The following is a 20,795-nucleotide window of genomic DNA, read 5'->3' as shown; positions in this document are numbered from 1 at the left end:
TGTAAACAATAATAAAAACCCTTGATTTATAACTTAACATCTCTGTCTCCTATTGATCTGAGTATATTATAAAGCCAGTTAATTGAAGCATTATAGCACAGGCCTTTGTCAGATGGTATATTACGCTGTTTTTTTTCTGCTTCGAATAGTTCTCTCTTTTTTCACCATACCTGTGTTTGCATCACTGTACTTAGTACTTTTTTTGTTGTTGCCCTAAATAGTATTTATTTTCGACACAACGTATTCTGGTATGTGTGTGTAGTGTTGCCATATGATTACATTTCTGTTAATTGGCAAGGCAATTAATGGACTGATTGTTTCAGATCCAACTCCTTCCATCATATGCTTAACAGGAAAACTAAAAGCAATCAAACAAACCCTACATATCTTGGTCCAAAACATTTGTGACCAACTTAGATTAATTCTACAAGAGGTTGTAGGAACACAAGCGAAATGTATGCCAAGAGCTGCAAAAGAAATATGTCAGACATGCCTACCTTTGGACCCCAGTGGTTATCTGAGCATTATGTCTTAAGCACATTATTGACAGGATAAGATACTGTTTAGCTGCTTTGTGGCATCGAACCAGAGTGGATTCCACCAGCTTTTATTAGCATTGACGGATGCAAGCTTTGTTTTCATTCTGCCTAGTGCACATCTGGATATTTGTTGCTCCAGATTAATTAAAAGATTAAAATACAGGCTGTTAATGTGTATTCTTATGCATTAGTGGAAGAGATAAAATCATGATTTAGTCTTGAATTCATTATGTGCCTTCTCTGAGATTTAATAATAGCTTGATGGAAAATGCTCTTTCTGTGCTCAGCCAGCAGAACACGCAAGGATAAAAAGGGCTTTAGGGATATCAGTGTATTAATGTAATGCATCGACAGTGATTTAAGGGGCCCTATTATGCTTTTTGGGTTTTCCCTTGCCTGTAGTGTGTTCGATAGGTGTTTGTGCACGTAAAAGGACTCTCCAGAGGGAGTTTTAATCCCACACACTCCCCCCTGCCTGGAAAAGCCTAAATTGGATTCCTTTTTACTTCCCTAACATAGTCACATCACTCGCGCTTTAGTTATATGGCTAAGGGGCGGGGCATCTTTAGGCGGTTGACCATTCATCACAGAGCCGCACAGCTAACCAATCAGACAGACTGGGCTCTGGTTTCAGACAGAGGGTGAAAAGAGGTGCTGCAGCAGAGGCAGTATGAGAAAAATAAATAGCTTTTTGAACATTAAAGCATGGAGAAATGTAGATACACAAAATACAAATATTAACCTAAAAAATAGCATAACAGGGCCCCTTTAATTGCCAGATATCAGGATATGTGTGTGGGTGTGTAGCAGGGTTGTTGGGAAATTGGCTGATGGGTATGACAAGAAGAGATGTTGGTGAAAAGCCCGAGGTGGCAGGTCTGGTATTAGGCCCACTAATCAGCACATAAACACTCTATCCAATTTCATGGCAGTGGTTTTAATAGCTGAGTGCCAAAAAGAAGAAAACAACACATTCACTTAGAGTCCCCTCTTAGAGCAAACAATCTGTAACTGATTACTGCTCAATTGAATGTGTGTGTTCCTTAGTGGCAGCACAATACTACGCTCTCTGCCATCAGTATCAATTCACTCCCGCTTAAATTGCTACCCTTCCACCGCGACTTCAACATGCGCTTTCACTGCTGGTTATAAGGTTAGCTTGACAGCATGATGCTCATGGACAAAAGTCGTTTGTTTCGCCAAGGAGCATGAAAATACGACAAACGTGCAACGTTAAAAATGTATCTGGTGATTAAGCTGCCTAAAGCCAACCGTCTTGACACAAGATGCAGTGGGTGACATATTCAAGCTCCATTGAGAAAGCAGCAAGAAGCTTTTCTCTTTGGTTTTCATATCCAAAGAGCATTTCATAACATGGTTTAGTCTACTGACTCGTCTGACTAGACCTAGTCGTCAACGGTGACCAGGAGAGACGCCACTGTTCCCCAAACTGTCTTGCATTGTGCTCCTTCCCTTATTTCAAAATAAACAAAGATGGAATACCCACTGGAAAGCATCTAAAATCCTTCCGAAATGAAATATTTTGTTTTGGTGAGAGCCGTGGACTTCTTTGTAGAAGTCTTACTGGCTGCGGAAGGAATCCTGTTTATCAGGCACCAAAGAGAACCACACAGTCTAGAGAAATAATGCCTCTGCGCCACAATAAACACATCTACAGAAACATTATTTATGCCAAATGGTTGTCTATTGTAGAGTGATCACTTGGGAATGCACAACATGGCTACACACTCAGCGACCAAACATAAAAATAGAGCTATACACAGACTGTGATATAAAATATTTTTAGAATATCGGTTAAAAAGGCACCAGACAGAAACACCACTAAAATATATGAATGGTTCCTCAGGAGCATTTTTGCTAAAGTGGCTGTGATTGTGTTTGAATGTGTGTTTCCCTTACCTTGCAAACAGTCTCAACGTCCCAGGGCAGGATGGTCTGCAGATCGATGACCTCGCAGGACACCCCCAGTTTCTCTTGGGCCATGTTGGCAACCTCCCTCATCACATGGATCTAAAAAGGGAAGAGAAAAGGAAGAAAGCCTTTAAATCTAATGAGCTAAAAGCAGTTAAAAGTTTGAACTAGGTGAATTAAATGCTAATGATCACGAGGGGACTAAGTGTGAATTGAGGCTTCCTATTAGCTCTCTAGTTCAAAATAAAAATACCAACTTATCACAACTCTTTTTTTTTTTGTCTTCATCCTGTTTTATTTGTTGAACACTAGTTACCTTTGTTGGCGTTGGGAGATTCTACTTGTAGAGGAAGCAAGTTGCGGCTCACATGTTTAGTAGTCAAGGCAACATTTTTGAAGAATTCTTGTTCATCCAGTAAGACAGAATGCCAAACTAGTGTGACCAGCCAGTGCTGACAGAGAGCCAATTCCACTAGTGGAGGAAACTGCTCTCTGATATAAAGGATGTGCTTTAAATACTTAAACGGCTTGCCATATGGGCACGTCTGCTACATCAACTTTTGTCCTTTATGTGTTGTGTATTATGTTTTCAATTTAGCAGGCTTGAATAAAAAAAAAAATGAACTAAGATGATTGAGAAAAAACATGGACATTTTCACATTATCTGAAGATGCAGGGGTGGATTGGTTAAGCATTTTGAGATATAAGTATTATAATTGATACATAAACTGCAGTAGAGTAGAGAGACAAATAAATGCCAAGTTTAACTGACTGCTGCTTTTAGTTGAAAGTTTGACAATAATAATAATAATAGTTACCTGATGATAATAATAATAAAGCATTGATTTTTATTGTACTCTTTGCTGAAGAGCACAGCCTTTGCAGATCAGCGCCTAATAAACACAATGCTGAAAATAGCTATTAAACCTTAAAACATGGCTTGCAAGTTATTCCCGTAAAATCATCGTTGTGTAATTGCTGGAGTCTGTATTTCATTTAAATCGTTTATTTGAACCGGGACAATCCACATTAATGAACATTTTAAACAAAATAATGTTTTCAAGTGTAAATGAGCCGGATTTTAGCTTTGAGCTAATTTCCATCCGTAGACCCGTCACATACAACATTTATGAACATAACATTTATATACATGGCACACAGAAGTACATGATGAGCATGAGCAGCATACAAGCATTTACAACAAGGTAGTACAATGTAGCAGCTACGACATATAAAGTGCAGGAGGAGATAAAAGAGCTACATAAAGTGCAAAAAAAGAGATACATAAAGTGCAAGAAGAGATACCCCTGTATTAAAGTGCGTTTAGCGGTGATTGCACGTCTGTTTGTTTCTTAACCATTGTTTGAGTTGATAAAAAAAGCACATACTTTTAAAAGACTTAAAATTGTGTTTTTCAAGGATGGTACAGTGCTGGTATGAATTTGGCTTTCTGTCAAACACCTTGATAGCTCTCTTGTACAGCTGTTCTATGGGTTTCAGGTTTGTGGCACAAGCAAACGACCAGTTTGTAAAACAGTATTCAATGTGGGATAGAATCATACAGTGGAGGTATGAATTTGCAGCATTGACAGTTAAGAAGGGTCTGATTTGTTTAACACTTTGCAAGTTGAATTTAACGGTATTGGATACTTTCTTGATATGTTTCTTAAAAGTCAAGTTTGAGTCCAGTATGACTCCAAGATACTTGAAGTGGGGGACTAGTTCTAATTCTGCTCCGTTTAAAAACACATTGGATCCTTCGATTTTGACTGGTCGTTTACTGAACATCATGGATACTGTTTTTTTTTTTTACGTTTAACTGTAAGCAAATGTTATTCAGCCAGTGTTGAACCTTGTCCAAAGCATTTGAGAGAGAAGATTTCATTATTTCAGTGTTTTTCCCGTGTACAAAGATGACCGCATCATTGGCATACATTTGTACATTCAAATCAGGACATACATTAGGCAAGTCATTAATGTACAGAGAAAACAGTAATGGTCCAAGAATGGAAGCTTGTGGAACCCCAACAGGGTTGACAAGGTAGGGGGATTTGGTACCGTTGACCAAAACACACTGTTTTCTGTTCAATAAGTAAGACTTGACCCACTGTATTGAATCTGCCGAAAAATTGAAATACGTCAGCTTTGTAAGGAGCACTTGAGGGTTGGCAGGCATTAGGGGCTGCTTTTAAATTAGAACCGCTGTGATAAATCTAAATCATCCTAACTAAAAGAGTTGTCAACACTTGAGTTTGGGAGATGCGAACCCTGGCTTCACCGACATAAATAACCGTAATAACTCTGGGCATTTATTACAGAGAAATGGAGCAGTTACATTGTTTCCAGACGATTAAAGAGGACCTTCCTGAGGGAGAAATAGCAGATGGAGGGACTGATAGTCCAGAGGGAAAAAAGGTCCTCTGTTTGGGTGATAAGAAGCTAAGGTCTCATCCTTCCCCTGCACTCAGTGAAAGATGTTTTCTTAACTCTCTGATGGATGAGGCGAGTAATGAGTTGGAAGGGACAAGGGTGGCCTTTTGCTTTCCACTACTTCACTGGATCCTCGTTCTTCTCTATCCACTCCAACAATAATACTCTGATGGGTTACTTTTCCTTCAATGCCCTCGGAAGCCCCCTCCCGTGCTCCAGGTACATTGTGGCCTGGATAAGCCGGTTTAAGTGGCCCGGGTGCAATGAAACTCGGAGGATGACTCCCGGAGAGTTCCAGGTACCTTGATACAGATCGGCAGGAAATAAAATCCCTCTGATGAAAAGAGAGGCAACAATGGAAAGCATGCGGCGTGAACACATGGAGAGCCGAGAACGGCCTTGATGATGTGTAGATGTTTGGGCAGATACAGCCGCAGACTGTCGGCTGGGAGACCCCACTGGGACGGAGTGGGATGGGGGCTTTTGATGGACTTAAAGTTAATCCGTCGCTAGCCTCAGTGGCTTTAAACGTCATTTAGCGGGGATGAGAGTGGACTCCTTTTTTTCCAGAGGCCATGGAAAATGATGCAAAGATAGCTGATTACTTAAAAAAACTGCTCACCCACAGAGTCTGTCAATGATGCACAGAGAAACGCCTACCTGTGTCCCCCAGGCAACCAGGGTGACGTCACTTCCTTCCTGTACTATATCGGCCTGCGAGAGTGGGATGGTGTAGGGCTCCACGGGAACCTGCTCCACTGGGGAAACACAGACACACACATTCACCGTCAGCCACTGGCCTCATCAACAAGGCCTCATTCATGTGAGCACATCATATCTATTTTCATACACTAAAACCTTGATCATTCTTCTGTATATTTTGCAAATATAATCAGTGCTACTTCCTTAAAGACTCTCAAATTCTGATAGTGAACATATTTTATTTTTCAGAGAAAATATATTCATGTATTTTTTATTTTACCCTAAATAGTTTGTATCCTGGGGGATACAGTCATTAGATATGCTGTTTCAATGTGTAAAATTGGTGTAATAACTGTGTAATTACAATGTAATATAGGTCTAATAATGTAATTTAATGGGAATGCTGTTCACAGCATTCCAACTAACTCTTCTTCTACGCACGAAAAGTTTATTATTCCGCCGACTTATTTTGCAGCGCTTCTTCTCCCGCATTGAACATCGCAGAAACTCCGTTCAAACATCAAAACGTTCAGCTCGGTCGGGAATAGATGGCTATTACTTTTCTCATTCATAACTTTCATAATTCGAGAGATACATCCCATAATTCATCACATTTTTAACATTTTAACTTTAACATTGCGCAGCTCGTTAAGGCAGAGTGCGTGATGTCAGAGTTAGAGTGGAGGACAGTTTGAAATTCGCCTTCATATTTTTTTTCAACCTGCCATAATTCCCAAACCCTACATTCCTGAGACATAATTTTTCATTAGAAACGTAGGAAAACATCTCGTAGCTTCAAAAAAAAAAAAAAATTAAGCAAGATAATTAAACAAAATGCCTCTTGAGGGCATGAAGTGACAAAAACTTTCAACATGTCTCCATGAAACCCCATTATAAATTCAGCCTCATCTTTCCCCACCACAGCGGCCGCACACCTTTAGTTAATCTGACAAAAAGGCCACATTATTAACCCGAAAGTAAACAAAAAGTACACTTCAGGTGCTCAAGTTTCTTGACATGCTTCACGCTTTGAAATTTTACCGATATCTGTTGCGGTTCTTCAACAAAACGTTCACATATAAAAGGTTTATCTCTCATTCAGAACAATAAAAATGCTCTCCTCTCACTGATTACTGCATATCACCATGGAAAACTTTGATCTCTGGACACATCGTTAGCTCAAATATAAACACCTGTGTCATGGAACACGATGATGTCATAACTCCAACTGACATGCTCAGAGCAGCAGACTTCAGATAATGGTTAACGGTCCAGCCCTCAACAGCTCTACGTCAATTATGGGGTGTCATCATGTGCCATTTCCATGGAAACGCATCCCTCGCCATAAAAGACGATGTCGCTAACTCCTATGAAAATGTTCAAAAAGTGCTCAAACTTTACATCACTTTCTTCTTACACATTACATTTAAGCATAGTAGTTTAGCGTCAGCTCTTCAGCATAAAGCATTCCCACTAGCAATTTCTTCAGGAATTGCATTCTCTAGTTTGGGTATTATATTGGTGTTACATGGGTACAATATGGGTCTAATAACATTCTTCTATGGGTGTAATAACAGTGTAAGATGGGTATAATAAGGGTGTAACGTAGGTGTGATACAGATGTAACATGGGCGTAATACCGTAATAACATGGGTGTAATTTGGGTGTTTTATAGGTGTAATGTAGAAAATGGCTATCAATTAGTTTTCCAAAATAATAATATATGAGTGCCCATTCGAGGGTAAAACATGTTTTATATTAGCTCCTTTTAATTAAATTAATTCCTGTTTATGTATGCACCATTGTACATCAAAGTAAATTCCATGTAACCCTCCTCGACAGTAAAGCTGATTCAATGACAGATTTCTATCCCAACATTGCAAACACATCAAATGCAAGCTCACACGCACATAAACATTGGTCTATTGCGAACACTGTACACCATGTGGTTTTCATGTCAGACCCCGAATCGAGCGGACCCTAAATGATAGACTAGATGACAAACTGTTGAAATGACAGAACAAAAAATTCCGACTCCAAAACGTTTTATCTGGCCATATTCAAATGCTCTTTTATGCTTTTTCCAGGACCTCATCTCTCACCAGAGACCCAATGTTCCTTTTATCAGCATAATCTCATGCAAGACCTCATGATATCTGTTGCCATATACAAGCCCCATAACTAAGATTAATCCGAACAACAAAACATTGCTAGGGTGGAATATCAATCAGAAAAAGGTGGCCGCATAAAACGGGGCCTCTGTACCAAAAAGGAGACCCCGCAGCGAATCTCTCTTTGAACTAGAGTCCAAGTGCATGGAAGTATATGTTTGGAATAATAGTGTTTTGAAAAACTAGAGAATGGTCATGGAAATCATTATAATGAAAAAATGATTACCTACCATTACTACCATCACTTTAAAACATGTGGCTTAATAGCAATTTGTACATTGCCCAGAAACAACAAGTTATCACTAAATCTGGAATATCTTTGAATCTTGTTGACCGAGATGGCTCTGGCTGCAAAAACACAGGATCTTAAAGTGTGAGCGGATATTGAACCGAAACTGCTAAAAGCATTCAGACATGGCAGCACATGCAAGTCAACTTTACAATTACGCAGAGTAATTACACTCCAGGGAAACGCTGGGTTTGAGACCTTTCTGGAAACCTTGAATGACTTCTATAATCCTTTCAAGCCTTCGAAAAAAAGCCGTAAAGGAAAGAAAAATGCCCTTCTTACGACTCACTCGCTGTATTAAAACAACTTAAAAGGGTTGAGTGAATCACACGCAACTCCAGATTTAGGCTTCCAGGGCGAGACTGAAAATAGGCCCTGAGAGTGGAATAATAGCATTTAGAAAAAAGTTTAAATTTAATTATGAAAACTAGGTTAAGGTTTATTGGCCCCTGCAAAAACAGCATGGCCTTGATGAGATAAATGTGTGGTTTTTGTCCTGTATTGCAAAAGAGAGGGCGCTGCAATTAAAAACATGACTTCATATCCATTCAGAAGCCATTAGAGGCACACGGACACAGCACGAGAGCAGGTTCACTTTTCCCCATAGGACATTTAAATAACTCATGAAAGACTACCAGAACTAAACCCCCAGTGTGAATTTAGTTGCATGGTTACTAAAAAGTTAAAGGCAAGTGAAATTTATGATTTTTGAATGCCATTCTGAAAGAAGTTTTCGACAAACTGACACTTAAGTGATAGCGTTGTTGAGTTAACATGAATTAACAATGTAAAGGGTACATTTTAAAAGAATGAAAAGAAAACGTTCTTATCAATATTTAAAATGAAAAAATATGGCACCTCTTGTTTTTCAGTGAGGATAATATTGTAAGATATGATTATGATGAGACACGATAGCCCCACAAAATACCTATGTCACAACATGTCTGTCACAATATGCCTATGAAAATAAATTAATTCAAAGCTCTAGAAAACAGTGCATGTGGCACGTTAGCGACCGTTACAAGTTCGACATATTCAGGAAACTATGAAGAATTGTGATGATTAGAGTCAATCCTCTTATGCCAAGAAGTGGTTTTAATATCAGACTGTACTGTCACATCCTAAGAAATGTTTTGGACAATAATCTTTAAACTGAAGCCATGATTAAAACAATCTCAGCAGTTGGCTGTAACATTTCTCATATGGCTCTAATCAAACTAACAAAACATGTCAAAAAGATTTGGCTTTGGGTGGCAGTACCAATCTGTTGTGGTTCTGCCTTTTATCACTAAATTGAGTCTGCTCTAAGCATATAAGGCTGTCTTTATCGTTACAATTGCAGCCTGCAATAACCACAATTGTAAGAAAAAAACAGCATACATTTCTTACAGTTATGGAACATTTTATGCAAATGTTTATTGTAAGTATATTCCCCCATGTAGTTGCTAGCAAGCAAACAGTGCATTTTCAAACACCTTACTAAATATGTGTGTTGTTAGTTCTCCCATCCTGATCAATTAAGGCCTTATTTTAAGATTTATTTTGAAGCCTTTTAAGGATCTACAACAGTATCCCTCCCGACAACTTTTAATGAATATTTCAAAGATTGGTGTTTTGTTAAAGCAGTATTGTCAGTTGGGTATTATTAATATAGTCTAAGACGAGTCTTGACACAGGCTTGAATTGTATTGATGCATCTATTATATGTTGGTATGGGTCCATTTGGAAATGCTGCCAGCAATACCTCTCTTTACAGTGATGTACCACCTCATCACTTCCCAAGGGGCTAATAAAGTAAGATTGATGTGCAAACACAAATGCTGCCAAGAACTCAGACACCAGCACTTGGCTGTCCTTTTGAACCACATCCATCTGAGACATTCTTCTCTTATTATTATCATACTCAGTGACTTGCTCTGACACAGTGCTAAACATGTTCCAACGCACATGATCATAGTAAGACCAATCCGATTTCATTTATTTCACAAGGCTTTGATGGATGGTTGAAGCCTCCATAGCTGATCGGTATTAAAGAAACCACAAATACACCTGCATCTAGGGATGGGTATCGTTAAGGTTTTAACGGTACTACTACTTTTATCGATACCGCTTATCGGTCCGGTCTTTTAAAAAAAAGGTACTTTTAACGGTTCTTTAGGAGAGAAAAAATGAGGTAAACTAACTATCTGTTCATCTTTCATCGAAAATAATATGCTACACAGGGGCGGACTGGCCAACTGTGTGTTCTGGAGAATCACAGTAGCCTATGTACGGTCGTCAGCGAACCGAGCCGGTCGCTGACGGCCGGCACCGCCCTTTATTTATGTAACTCGGTTTAAACTGCATCATGTAAGTTGCGCTGACAGGCGACAGAGGTCCACAGCTTCCCCGCAGCGAGGCTCCCCCCCCACTGACGACAGTTAACGAGCGTCGGCACACTAATCAGATTTTTTAAATGGCACTTCATATCAAAAAGGATGCCGACCCCTTGCAAACATCATAAGGTAGCTACATGAATAAAGTTCTAAAACGATAACTAATGCTTATTTATTTTAAACAAGACACCTTTAAGTAACTCATGTTGGGATATTCATGATTATCGAGCTTATTAAAAAAACACATTTTTATGTCGTCCCATCTCTATTTTCCATACAGTTTGAATCATCTTCCCTGTTGTTTACATTTATTTATATAAAAGGTGACAGTTTGATGAGAGGTCTGAGAAAAACGTCATAGTATAGTAACTATGTAAACTTATGTGCTATTGGCAACCGTTTACATATTTTCGATCAAAAAGTTAGCAAGCTTATAAATTAAGAGTTTTTTCCCTCCTCTTCACTCAAGCTATTCATTGAATGATGTACAAGCCTGACAACAAAATGCCAGGGGTAGTTAACAGCACAGAAAGAAACTCGAGAAGCTATTGTGAAAAGGACTCATATGTAATGACTCACTGGCACGCTAGCAGTTAGCTTTTGCAGGTACAACAGAAAGCTACCATAAAACCAAATGTATGACAAGGTCAAGGATTTTGCTTTGAGGGGGCCTTAAAGTAACAGGACACTATGAGGGAGTTATGAAGATTGGAGTCAATCCTCTGTGCCAGGGAATGGTTTTAACATCAGACTGTACTGTAACATCTTAAGAAATGTGTTGGACCATGATAGCTAAACTGATGCCATAATTAAAGCAATCTCAGCAGTCGAGTGTAATATTTCCCAATCTCATATGGCTCTTATCAAACTAACAAACCTTGTCAAAAAGGTTTGGCTTTGAAGCTGGTGTTACCAATCTGTTCTGGTTCTGCCTTTCATCACTATAATGAGCTCAAAGCACCTCTAAGCATATAAGGCTGTCTTAATCGTGAATATCAATGTTTCGTAGCTTAGCCAAGAAAGCACTGTTTTGCAGCAGCTGCCAACATCTGCTAAGAGTTCATTACGACTTTGCTGGACACCTTTTGGCATGGCAGCCTGCCAAAAGCCAAGCTGGCGTTCGCATTGATGTTCCCTCCACATAGGGATTGGATGGGAGAGAGGACTCATCTGGGCACTGTCAACACTTCACAGCCCATTTAGACGCTCTGCTTCACACTGATGTTTGTTTATGTGCCCGGCGGCACATCGACGTCAGATTTATATTCTCATACAGTGCTGCTTACCTGCTGCTCTGTACAGGATCTTGGGCTCAAAGAATATGCAGGGGTTCTGGTCTGCGATGCAGGAGAGGAGCAGCCCCTTGGCCTGCACTGGGCTGCGAGGGATTACAACCTGAGGAGCACATGACAAGCTTTATTAGACGCAGTAGTGATGTTAAGACAATCTCATAACATAGGTTCCCATGTTATTTCATAGAGTGTAATGTAGAATGCTTCCAAAGATAGAAAAAGATAAACGGTTTGAATGGGCCAAATGCGATCGACTTGAATCCAGCCAACTTGAAGAGGGGCGGCAGCAGCTCAGTCTTTAGGGACTTGACCTGAGTGTGGGCTGATAGCTGGAAAATGCCAGATTGCCTTCTGGGAACTGCCGAGGTGTCCTTCAGCAAGACACCGAAGCCCAATTGCTCTACCACCTCTCTATTAGTGCATGTCTATAGATGTGTGCATATCTGGGACTTTGTTTGTAATGGAAAAATAACACCAGAGTGGGAAGTGAATTCCCCCTTCGGAATGAATAAAAGTCTTAATCTTAATTGTGAGTAATAGCGTGTTCGCAATATATGCAAAGCTAACTGTTCATGTGACACGATGACATATAATGTCAATGCAAAGGGATAAATAAATGCCAATCAGACCCGGCGTTGCAAATACATCAGAAATGAAATAAATAAATATTGTATCCGTCTGTTTGCATCTCTCATCCTCCATGATAAACATCCTAAATGCCAGGGAGTTTAGAGAGTATGATGATGCAGATATCTATGGAATCAACAATAGATTCCTGAGAATAGCCCCGATTGGTCAATTCTCAGAAATCAAGCATTTAAAAATGTTTTTCTTGTCATCTTGCCGGGAGACATGACAAAGCATGACAAAGCATCATGATGTAGTTATTTCGGCATCCGTTTATCTGTCGAGCGCACATCTGGTGTGATCACATAGCATTATGACTTGATACAGAACTGTTTAATATACAGTATGGACTAAGACTGACAGAGAAAGGATTAGAAACTCTTCATATCCTCCTTTATCTTTTTGGCATTGTGACTTTGTCGGATATTAAATCTAGTAATGGTATTTAGGACAGAATTGGGGTATCAGGGCACTGGGCCGAGCTGAATCCAGCCTGTCAGACAGAGTGGTGGGAGTGACTCTCAGATGGAGCCAGCAGTGATGATAGTATGCACACAGATCAACAGTTATCAGCCTGACCTTTGCTGGGAGACAACCGGTGTATTGCTCTCAGTGATGGTTACGCACAGAGGATGAACAGTAGCTGTAAACCATACAGTCATTTCTCCTTTTGTGGCGTATTAGAGACTTTGATAATGATTATATGTATGCTTAGCAATAAATAAAAATCAGTAAGGGATCTCATGTCCTGACATTTAACTTGTTTGCTTTATGCACATGCTCTGAAGGCCATCTCAGTGATGCTATCAGTGTTGGGAGAATACTGTATCGTGCGCCATAACTCTATAGGAAGTTAGGACCTCTGTGGGTGAAATAATAATTTTCCCCTTCAGGCTATATTCACATATAGAAACTCAAAGTAGCAGGCACCCTCCTGCCTTTTTTAAAAGCCTGAAGAATGCAGAGTGTTGGGGGCACTGAGCATTATGCTTATTTTCAGGTATCATATTTGTATTTAGTGTCTCTACTGTGACATGTCCATGCTTTAATGTTCAAAAACGTATTTATTTTTCTCATACTGCCTGTACTGCAGCACCTCTTTTCACCCTCTGTCTGAAACCAGAGCTCAGTCTGCTCTGATTGGTTAGCTGGCAGGTTGAGTTTTGATTGGTCAATTGCTTAGAGATGTGTCAGAAATGTACCGCCACTCATATACAATGTGTTGGAGTGCTAGCCAATAGAAGCGCAAGTGATGTCACTATGTTACGGAAGTAAAAAAGGAGTCCAATGGAGGCATTTCTGGAGGGGGGTGGGGGGCGGTGGGGGGAACTTTGGGACTTTAGCTTTTGCAGACCATTTACATGCAGAAAAACCTATGACACCTTACAGGAAAGGAAAACCCCAAAAAGCATAATCTTTTCTGGGGAGAGACACGTCATTGTCAAATTGATTATACAAAGAAATATAAAGAAGGAAACAAATACATGTCAGAATCTGCCATGAACAACATGGCTGACCTTGATGCCTGGGCAGTGGGCGAAGAAGGCCTCGGGGCTCTGGGAGTGGTACAGCGAGCCATGGCCGACACACCCCCACGGGGCCCGGATGGTGAGGCTGCCGCAGTCGAACAGGTTTCCAGAACGGTAGCGGTACTTGGCTGCTTCGTTGACTATCTGGAAAGAGACCAACATAATTTAGGTTTAACACAACAACACAGTATTAGTTGACACCTGACGATGAAACTGTATGATCCTTTGGGTACTTGAAAAAGTAGAACAAAGTTTTCCTCCCTGATACCCAAGTGGGCTGTCAATTCAGCTTTTATGTATCTCTCAGGTCAGTTTAGACTGCAGTCAATTTAAGTGAAAGTGCAGAAGAGAGAGAAAGAGACTCCGCGTCACTCTGTTTTTTTATTGCCTTGCGAAAGAAGGGACTAGCATTCCTCTTGTGGCAGGCGAGAACACTTGTTGGGAGGCGAGAACACTTGTTCACCAACTGTCATGCACTGCCTTTCAATGCCACATATCATCTTTTTCTGAAATACTAGGAAGTCATAGGAAGCCCTTCTTATGTTAAACAGCGTTAGATTGTAGAATATGAGACTATAAACAATTGGAGGTCGGTTTATCAAGCACCTGTTTCAACGAGGAATATGTTAAACAGACCAGACAGAAGACAAGTCAGAAGAATAAATAAAAATCAGTAACATTAGTGTCTGCCAGGCAAGCACATTTCCATCCTCTTTTTCCTTTGAAAGTGTTTCCAACGTTACTGGATTCAAACCACTTTGTTAGGAGGCCAAAATACAAGTATGCAAATAAACTGGATATGCTTAGGGCAGGTGTGTCCAAACTACTACTATGGCCCGTGGTAAAAGAAAATGTTTGCCCGCAGCAAATTCTAAAAGTATAATGGAATATGGCCCACACATGAAACTTCATATGTATGTAAAAATATATAGCACAGTAGTAATGTTCAAATAAATTCAGCCAATTAAAGTTGAAAACATTTTAACAAATATTAGTTTATAAAAAAAGCAGAATAACTTTGTTGCATAACAAGTTTGAAATATCCCCTTCCTATTCCCCCTTAAAGGTGGGGTAGGTAAGTTTCAGAAACCGGCTCGAGATACACTTTTTGTTATATTCCATGGAATGCTCTTAACATCCCGATAGCAATGAATATCTTAAGTGCTTTGACAAAAAAATCCATAAAAAAATGTCATCTGTGGAACCCGTAATACTGTAAAAACTACAACCAATCCGTTTAGCCGGGCCGGCTAAACGGATTGGATTGCCGCCCTGTCTGTCAGCCTTCCATCTCGTGCACGCACAAATGTATCTCGTGCCCTCATTGGGCGTGCCGTCATTGGCCATGCATTGCAGCAGTACTTCAATGACTCGCCAGCAACAGGCGGCCACTTTCACCATGGCAGAGTTAGGTTCAACATCGTCTACTGGTCGCAAAAGAAAAAATGTAACGGAGCAAATTAAGAACAAAAAGAAAGTGGAAACTAGGAGAAGTCAAACCAGAGTCAATATCGGAGTTGCTTTGGCTGTGTAGTATTGCTAACCTAGATGTGTTTAGCTTTGCCTGATATGTAACGTTACTGCAGCCTGCTCTCGCGGAGGAGGTGCTCTGTAAGGAAGTCTGAAGGAAGGGGCGGATTCTTTTTGGCTGTGTACTTTCAAATTTTAGTGCACTCGAGCAGGTTTCTGAAACTTACCTACCCCACCTTTAATATAAGCAATCTGAAGCTTCTGTTTTATGGAAAGAGCTGCCAAACCTTTTTGTAACGAAATAAATAAAACCCTATGGAAAGATGTGATACAGTTAGTCTATCTAAACATTGATATTTAAAGGAATCGTTAGGGCACTTAGCAGGAATGTCACAAGTAATTGAGCGCCCAATATTCAGTAAAAAATCAACTCTAAGAAGATTGGCCTTACTGCATAAGAAACCAATAGATTTACTTTTTTTGATTTTCTATTCACATTTGACGAATGTAGAGGACAGACGTTCCCTCCCGGATAATGCTACAATGACGATAACTGTGTTGAAATAGTCAGGAAGAGAGCTATTAAATGTCAGTAAATAAAATTCCAATCATTTATTTCCTAATCATTTTATAAATGGTTCATGCAAATAATCTCCATTATCTACGTTGTATAACCTCTGTAATCTCTAACAAAAAAAATGACAGCATTAAGAATTTGGCAGGTAACGCCGGACATTTCAGAACAATTAATAATCTTCTGAGCCTTATAGTAGCTGCTATATCAGAACAAAACAAATTCATATCAGCAGTATTGACCCATTTACAGCTGTTCAACAGATATGCTATTATGAAGTGTGCGACACTTAATATATACGAAACCTGATGTACTTATATGATTCTGTTTTCTTCAAGTTTGTATCTTCCTGGTCGAATGTACTTATTGTAAGTCGCTTTGGATAAAAGCGTCAGCTAAATGTAATGTAATACTTATATATAAAATGGAGTCAATGCAACATCCAGGGAGAAGAAAAGCTTTATATTTAATGATTGTGAAGTATATTCAAAAGAAGCTCTTTTATATTAAAGGTGTTCCCCGAGCTTTCAAAAAACAGCCATCACTGGAAGGAGTGTGTTGATACCACCAGTAACTTTATGATGTCTGTACCTCCTGCTTCTCCTGAGTGCGACTTGGAGAAGAAGGGTTTTGATGCAAAAGGCAGGTTTCAGGAGTGACGCCAGCGTACTTTCCCCTCATTCTAACTCGTCCCTTTAACCCAGGGGTCGGCAACCCAGGGGTCGGCAACCCGCGGCCCACGGGCCGCATGCGGCCCTTTGAGCCCTCTGCTCTGGCTCCCTTGAGCTTAGACAAAAATAAGAAGGAAATAAAATAAAAGTACCGTAATTTTCGGACTATAAGCCGCACCTGAATATAAGCCGCAGCAGCGGCATACCACTCTCAGTTCCACTTTTACTTTTGCGCGCTACCTGTCTCACTCTTTTCCGGCCTCCAGCTTTTCCTGCTGGAACCCGCCGCTTAAAGGTGGGGGTCCGCGGACCGGCCATAGAGCCCATAGAGTTAAAGGTGTTGGCCGTTAGCTGTAAAAATCCATAGATTAGCCGCACCGTTATATAAGCCGCAGCGTCGAAAAATAGGGAAAAAGGCGCGGCTTATAGTCCGAAAATTACGGTATTTGTAGGACTATTTATATTTTGTTGCACGGTTGAAAATGTTTCGTATCTTGTATTTTGAGGTGATACTGTGACACATAAATAAAAAACAAAACGGTTTTAATTAGGTCAACTAAAATATGCGTCACATCCTGCTATGGTCCCGCGCGAGCGCCTTTTCTTGGAGGCGCTCGCGCGGGGACCCCCGGCTCGATGAGCAAACTATGGATAAATCAAAGAAAAGTACCGGAGGAACAAAGGATTTAATTCTGTGTGGACAGAGTTATATGCTTTCACAGCAAACGATGCTGGTTTACCGGTATGTTTGATATGTAGAGAGAAGTTGTCAAAGGTGCTGCAGCCTTTACGTATCGAGGAACAACAAGGGAGAGGAAGACAGCTGACGATCTTCAGTCATAATTCAATGGGGTATGTAATTTATTTCAGAAAACACTTTTTGTTATATTCCATGGAATGCTCTTAACGTCCCGATAGCAATGAATATATTAAATGCTTTGACAATAAATACATACAAAAATTCATCTCTGGAAGCCGTAGCGCTGTAAAAAGCACGACCAATCATTTTAGCCGACCCGGCTAAAATAACTGGATGGCCTACCTGCCTGTCAGCCTTCCATCTGTGCACAAACTTATCTCGTGGCCTCATTGGTGATGCGCGTTCGTATGTGTTGGAGGAGGGACTTTGTAAGAAAGTCTGAAGGAAGAGGCCTATTTTTTCCGGTTGTGTATTTTCAAATTCTAGCGCACTCAAGCTGGTTTCTCCATTCTTACCTACCCTACCTTTAACTCTTTTTAGGGTGCAGCTATATGTTTTATTTATTTCAAAGTGGGCCCATTTTAATAATATTTAGTTTTCCTTCAAATGTGCAGAGGACTCCCCAAGTGCTGTGTTTAATTTATTTTAAAGTAGGCCTGTGTATTATTTGTAATTCTCCTTATAGGAGTTCTTTGTTTCTTATTAGAGGTTAACAGTTTTATATAATGTAATAAATAGCCTAATAAATGCAAAAAAACTGTAGTTTTTGTCTGATATAACAATAAATACAACTTTATTAGCTATCAAGCTATGAAATATGTTTTGCGGCTCCAGACAAAAACATTTGGTGGAAAAAGGAGCAAAATGGCTCTTTTGGTCAAAAAGGTTGCAGACCCCTGCTTTAACCAAACACCAACAAAGTGCCAGTGAATGTGATTCACTGGAACACATCAACATCAAAACAAGCAAAAGCACTTGTCTTGATAGGTCTGCCATAATGTCTATAGAGAACCGAAGTCCCTCCCTTTCCGGTGATCCACCATGGGACCTTATTTCGGAAAAAATATGTATTGAAGTCAATGGCGAGAGAAAAGTTATCTTTCGATCCCGTTTGAATTGTGCCATGAATTACACATTATGATGTTTTTCAATCTTAAAAAATTGTTTCCAAGTCAAAAAAAGTCACAGTTTGTCGCAAAACTGTGAAGTAACACTTATTTGCGTGTGAAACCGCTCAATGAACTACATCTCTGGTCTCGCACAACACACGTCACCAACACCAGAATGAGGTGAAAAGTATTAAACGAGGTGGAAATCATTACATTTCTGGGCATGTGGGGGAGCTGCTATTACACAAAAGGGGAGTTAGTTGGTTCCGTAAGAGCCAGCATGCGGGACCGGCTGTACAAGGTTTCGGTGAGTCTTAAACGAGTGTAATGTGTAACTTTAATCTCTAGCCAAAATGAAATGCAAAAACTAAAAGTTGCATACAATGATGCTTTACGGTTGCTGCTGAGGGTACCAAGATGGCCTACCTGTCAAGCCCTTTTAAGAAAGTTAATGTACAAATTCATATGTCGCCTAGCAGACTGACAATCATGCTATCTCGATTTTAATCAACCCTGTGAAAAGTTCTACTCGGTTCTCTTCCATGATTTGGAGACATTGGCGCAATAGCCTATACAGACTGTGAGCATGTGTGGCTAGCTGTAATTGGACTGATTTTATGTTTTTTATCTGTTTGTTTTGTGTTTAGCTTTTTAATCTTATTTATTGATGTGTATCTTGTCATTCTGTATGTGATATGGACCTTGAGTCTGAAATAAAGATTGAATTAATTAGCGAACAAGGTCCACTCCTATGTTTTGTTTTAGCAACCAGTTTTGTTGTTAAGAGCTGTGTATGCTGTGGATAACATTAGTGTTGGCAAGGACAAGGTACACAGAAAACTAGTTGCTAAAACAAAACACCGGAGTCAACCTTGTTAGCTAGCTGACATTAAAGTTACACAGTACACTCGTTCAAGACTCACCGAAACCTTGTACAGCCGGTCCCGAATGCTGGCTCTTACGGAACCAACTAACTCCCCTTTTGTGTAATAGCAGCTCTCAACATGCCCAGACGTGTAATGATTTCCACCTCGTTTAATACTTTTCACCTCATTCTGGTGTTTGTGACGTGTATTGTGCGAGACCAGAGATGTAGTTCATTGAGCGGTTTTACACACAAATAAGTGTTACTTCACAGTTTTACGACAAACTGACTTTTTTACTTGGAAATCATTTTTTTAAGATTGACAAATATCATAATGTGTAATTCATGGCACAATTCAAACGGGATCGAAATAATTTCTCTCTCGCCATTGACTTGAATAAGGTCCCATGGTGGATCACCAGAAAGGGAGGTACTTCGGCTCTCTGAGTTAATACATTTAAATCAATCAAAGAAAAAACCTGTAGAGCTTCAACAGAGCCTCACTCATAAAGCTGACATTCAAATTATAAATCAATTTATGGTGTGCCCCTTTTTTGGAGGGATTAAAGCTAGTATTTCATCACAGTTGTTGTTAAAGATTAGGCTACACTGATATTATTACTATTATACTCTAAATGATATACACACCTGTTTTAAGAGGGCAGTCTAGCAGCAATAGAGCAAAACTTATATATATATTTTTTAAATGTTTTAAGTTGATTTTATAAAAAAAAAAAAGTGTAATTTGATCCACGACTTTATTGAATTTAGGATTTTGTTAAAGGATTTAAAAAAAAAATGTAATGGGGTTGACCTCCAAGTGCAGTTTCCTGAGAATTTGATTAGTACTCATACATGACAGTGACATGAAGGATTTTGGACTGTTAGACAATAGATCGATTGATATGAATTGGCAGATTAATTCACAAGGACAGTAATCATTAGTTTGCTGCCCTTCTTACCTGGTCAAAAGCAGGATAGATGTAGTCGGCGAACTGGATCTCAGCGATGGCTGTGGCACCAGCAACAGCAGCACCAATACCAAATCCCACAATCCCCTGCTCACAGAGGGGAGTGTTGAAGACTCGGTCCTTACCTGGGGAGACAGCAGCAAAGAGGAGGACAATAGTCAGAAGGTGAAGTGCTGGTAGAGGAAGGCAGCCTCTGGCAACAGGGTGAGGAAGCCAACTGAAATATTCGAGAGACAAGTTCACGCAGAGTTGAAATGTGTGGCAGCCACAACCCAGGATACAACTACCTACCACAATTGTGAAGTGCGCCAAATACTCTTTTTACAACAAATTGGTATTATCTTTTTAAATAAAATTAGTACTGCCTGTGCCGCAGCAACTCTTTTCACCCTCCGTCTTAAACTAGAGCCCAGTCTGGCTCTGTTGTGATTGGTCAACCGCTTAGAGCTGTGTCGAAAATGACCTATATGAAAACACACTAAAGGAAAGGGGAAACCCCAAAGAGCATAATAGGGCCCCCTAAATCTCTTTTTCAAACTCTCAAACCAG

General features: G+C 39.9%; 1 protein-coding gene across 1 annotated transcript; it reads right to left on the bottom strand.

Moving 5' to 3' along the window:
* Positions 1-2,402: 2,402 nt before the first annotated feature.
* On the bottom strand, positions 2,403-20,563 carry bckdhb (branched chain keto acid dehydrogenase E1 subunit beta; the record flags this gene model as incomplete). Its single annotated transcript, XM_079695114.1, has 5 exons — positions 2,403-2,570; positions 5,562-5,659; positions 11,725-11,833; positions 13,875-14,030; positions 20,238-20,563. Coding segments are annotated over 5 exons (842 nt in total), but the record flags the coding sequence as incomplete, so codon positions are not given.
* Positions 20,564-20,795: the final 232 nt, after the last annotated feature.

This window comes from Notothenia rossii, assembly GCF_949606895.1.
Source record: "Notothenia rossii genome assembly, contig: scaffold_401, whole genome shotgun sequence".
Taxonomy (NCBI): Eukaryota; Metazoa; Chordata; class Actinopteri; order Perciformes; family Nototheniidae; genus Notothenia; species Notothenia rossii.
The sequence above is the reverse complement of the archived record's forward strand: the minus strand, read 5'-3'. Positions and strand labels throughout refer to the sequence as shown.